Source organism: Fukomys damarensis, unplaced genomic scaffold (genome assembly GCF_012274545.1).
Source record: "Fukomys damarensis isolate Sample0158 unplaced genomic scaffold, DMR_v1.0_HiC HiC_scaffold_14, whole genome shotgun sequence".
NCBI classification, from domain to species: domain Eukaryota; kingdom Metazoa; phylum Chordata; class Mammalia; order Rodentia; family Bathyergidae; genus Fukomys; species Fukomys damarensis.
Window position 1 is genome coordinate 21,507,671 of NW_022900926.1, and position 3,901 is coordinate 21,511,571.

Below are 3,901 nucleotides of genomic sequence, written 5' to 3' on the forward strand. Positions count from 1 at the left end.
ACGAGGGCAGAACCGGAGGGGCCCGGGGCAGGGACGGTCGAGGGAGGCTGGGGCCTCCGCCTGAGGTTGAGGGGTCCGCGGCCTTCCAAGCAGCCGAGAGCTCTCGGCTCCCACTGGACCCCCGGGTGGGGGGAAGGGACGAAAACCAAACTGCCATTTCTAGGTGGTAGCGAAGGGGACTCCGACGAGACATCGTGTTTGCATGCATGCTGCTTCTCCCCTTGCCGCGCCAGTGTTTCTCACTGCCATATGCTCTTGTCAGAAACCACATTTGTTGTATAAAGATGGGATCGGTATAGTTAAAAACTTGGGAAGGAACTTTCTGAGTTGGCTTTCTCTGGCTCTGTGTTCTCACCTCAGAAAAAGGTGGCCATCCCTTTTGTGCAAAATAAATTGTAAATATACCCTTGAGGTGGGTGCAGTTAGGGATGTCTCTGGCTTTGCCATAGTTTTTCTAGAGACAATGGAGAGAGACAGAGAGAGAGAGAGAGAGAGAGGGAGAGAGAGAGTCTGAAGTCTCAAGTTTTGAATCTCAACTCCGGTCCAAGGCATGACACCTCTGTGGGTTTTCTTTCCACGAAGTGTAGGTCACAAGAATGCATGCAGGCTCTAAATGAACCTTGTCTAACCATGTTGTGCAGGCCGCGGTGCCATTTTCCTTGTAACAAGGATTTATTAGTGAATTCTCTGAAGTCCTCCATGTATCTGTTTGTGGTTGTATGAAATGAACGGGGGCAGAGTGCAAAGACTCACACTCACACGCGTGCTTCTTCCCCAACCCCACTCCCTGCAAACTTCACTCCAATCCTTCCTGGCTGTTCTGGGGGCCTGGATTGTAAAAGCTTGGACTCTATCCAGTACCTTGCCCCACCCGCCTTGCTCAGTTTTCTGCATGCAGGGTCTCTGGCTCTCTCTGTTAGCAGCTTTGAAAGCTTGCTGTGGTTTGGGGAGGGGTGCTCTTTTTATTTTCCTGAACATTTGCTTGAAATATTTTGTTAGGGCCTCAAAGACAATACCTGTCTTTATTTTTTATATATTCTTGATAACTATGATATATTTATTAATAACCAGTGTTTCTGGATGAGATTTCAAATAAAAAGGAACCTTTAAATCTTGGTTTTTGCCTTTGACTAAAATCTTAGAACACAGAGGCAGTGGAATAGGAAACTTGTGGGCCCTATTGTGAAGTGTTTCTGGGTGTGGGTGAGAGAATTGGATGGAGAGGGTAAGAAGATTTTTCTCTGGTCTGTGACAAATAAAGTGGATGGATAAATTGGTGCTACTGTTGCAACGAGATATCCTTCAAATGGAGCATGATCCATAGTCACAGTCTTTCACTGTTTCCACTTCTTTCTCTGCAGTAATCACACCCTCATAAGCTCAGCAGTTGTGATTTTAAAAAGTAACCTGGAAACACAAAGTGGAAGGAAGTGAGAGGGACCGAGTGGTGACTGTGCTGGCAGTGTTGGCAGTGTTGGCAACCAATGAGAGAGAAGCAGTAAGTTCAGTTATTTTACTTTAAATCAACCTTGCTTTCCAGTCCCGTGTTAAAATCCAGTATGTGTTGAAGAAGTCAACAAAGAGCAGGTCTTATAAAATCCTCAGGCACCCACGCTGCTGCCTGCCTGCCCCGTGGCAGCTGCCTGCAGAGAAAGAGAAGCCTCTTTGCTTTGTAAGGTGAGCTCCAGGAGGCAAAGGACTGTCCAACTCTCAGAAGCTTGAAGATTTATAGCTAGAATTCTCCTTTCTTTCCCCCTTTAGAAGAGTGCTGTTCTGATTAGCCAAATACATGGGGCATCTTCGTTTAAATGAGGCTCAAATAGGGGTCACTTTAATCAATTACTTTTCTCTCAAGCTCATTCCCCATCCCAATAACACTTCCAAATTGTTTGTATCAACAAGAATAATCTAGAAGAAGTTTTGATTATTTGTTTTAAAAGGACAGGAAAACAAGCTTGAGTGATAACTCTAACAGCACACGTGGCTATTTCCTACAGGGGAAAATGGAACCGTGCTGGAAATACACAGCCCCAGACTCTGTCCCTGAATTAGATGCTGTATCTTCTCACAAATGCTTGACACCCATGATCTCTTTCCAGGATCCAGCCAAGAGGGTGCATTTTGGGACAGCTTCACCCTGCCCTTCGGGAGGCCCCACACCAGCCCAGTGCTGCCCTTCTCTGGGAGACCTCAGTGGGTCCCCTTCTATCTGACTCACTCTGCTCCCCACCTTTTTATGTTTCCATTATCATGAATCCCTCGTCCAGGGAGAAAGACCAAAGTGAGGATCTACAGTTCAGGGTGCTGGTTTGGGGCAGACAAATGAGGGAATAATCATCTGTTTCCCTAGTGTGATTCATTTCTCTGAGTGAGGAAAGAGCCTGTTCAGGATTTATTTGAAACCAACGCAAGGCAGCCTTCCAGCCTTTCCTGGGAGTTTTATTATTTAGAATGAGGAGGGAGGAAAAGTTTCATCAATCAGGAAAACGACTTTCTCTTGAACTGCTTGCTTCTTTTGAGTCCTGTTTCCAAAAGCCTGGTCCTTACAAGTGGCCCAGGGATGGGCTGCTGAGCTGGACCTGGGGGCTGCAAAGGAGTAAGGAAGACCACACTCCACATCAGGGCATGTCTACTTTTGAGTTACTGTTCCTGGAATAGGGATTCCTGGACTTGCCCCCACACATCAATTTAAATACCTGCAAAGTCCACTATCACAGGGGACTGGGCTAAAGGGAACCAAAAGCCCAGATTGTTCTACTCTAAGTCACCCAATAGAACTGAAAACAGACACTGCTTCCAACAGCAGGACGATCCAGTACCCCACCACCCCCAGTCCTGAAACTCTTCTCTCAGTTACAGAAATTCCTTTTGCCTAGAGTTTAGGAAAGAAGATTTCTTTAAAAACAGGACAGAAACCAAGAAGGAGGAGATTTGGGAACAAGATCTTCTAGGGTCTCTGGATTTATTGGGAAGGAAAAAAATTATCCCTGGCCTCTTGAGGAGGGAGGGTCTTTGTGGTGGGCATCAGAAAGAGTCCCAGGGAATGTGGGTTTGCAGGTGGACCCTGACTTCCATTGCCTCTCTGGTTCAATTCCCAAATTATCAAAGTCAAAAACAAGATTGCCTGGCCACGAGGGTAGAAATTGTTTCTTGGCCAGCATCTGTTTATTTTAAATTGACTACTTTTTGGAAAGTTCTCTAGTTTGAAATAGTGTTAAGTTAAATCTAGAAACACGAAGAAGATCCCTTCATTCCAGAGTAAATGGTGCTTTACACTTGAAAGGATAGCGGCCACTGCCTGAGTGGAGATAACTAGTGAAGCCTAGGCTAGAAAAAAACACCTGACCAAACTTTTGGGATGAAGAAATAACTTGTGGGAAGAGAAAGTGAGGCCAGGGTTGGCTACTCCCACCAAATCTTTGATCCTGGGGTCTCTCTCCCCACAACCCAGCGCTCTGGGACCTTGGGCTGCATCCCCCAAAAGGACTGGGGCATGCAGGCTGGGCTGGCAAAGCCCGAGGTTTGTTTCATAGATCCTAAAGCGGGAGCCCTTATTCCCCCCCCAGACATCTTTTTATGAAGCTGCCCATAGAGCAAAGTTTTGTCTCCCGCCCCCTGCCCAGAGAGAAATTGCAACCGCCCCCTTCCTCGGAGAGAGCGGTGGCTCCCTGAAACCCTTAGTTTCAGCCCTGGAGTCCGGGGCCAGGCGCCAACGGAGAGGTGCAGAATGTGGACCCCCGCCGGGCCCACACTCTTCTTAGCCAGGAAGCAAGAGGAGAAACAGTGAAAAGGCCTTGGAAATGTCCTGAGAAAGAACTAAGCAGAGGAGGGGCGTCTGGTGGAGGGAGGTGCACCAGCCTCTTCGCCCCCGCCAGGAGGATGCGCTCCCCTCAGGGTGAGC

General features: G+C 47.7%; 1 protein-coding gene across 1 annotated transcript in view; it reads left to right on the forward strand.

Annotated features, from left to right (window-relative positions):
• Olig3 (oligodendrocyte transcription factor 3) overlaps window positions 1–3,761 on the forward strand; it is a 4,603-nt gene extending 842 nt beyond the window's left edge. The window contains exon 2 of the mRNA XM_010626669.1: window positions 3,567–3,761. Within this exon, the coding sequence (XP_010624971.1) occupies window positions 3,567–3,761 (195 nt within the window). The remainder of the gene's footprint in view (window positions 1–3,566) is intronic.
• The last annotated feature ends 140 nt before the right edge of the window (window positions 3,762–3,901 follow it).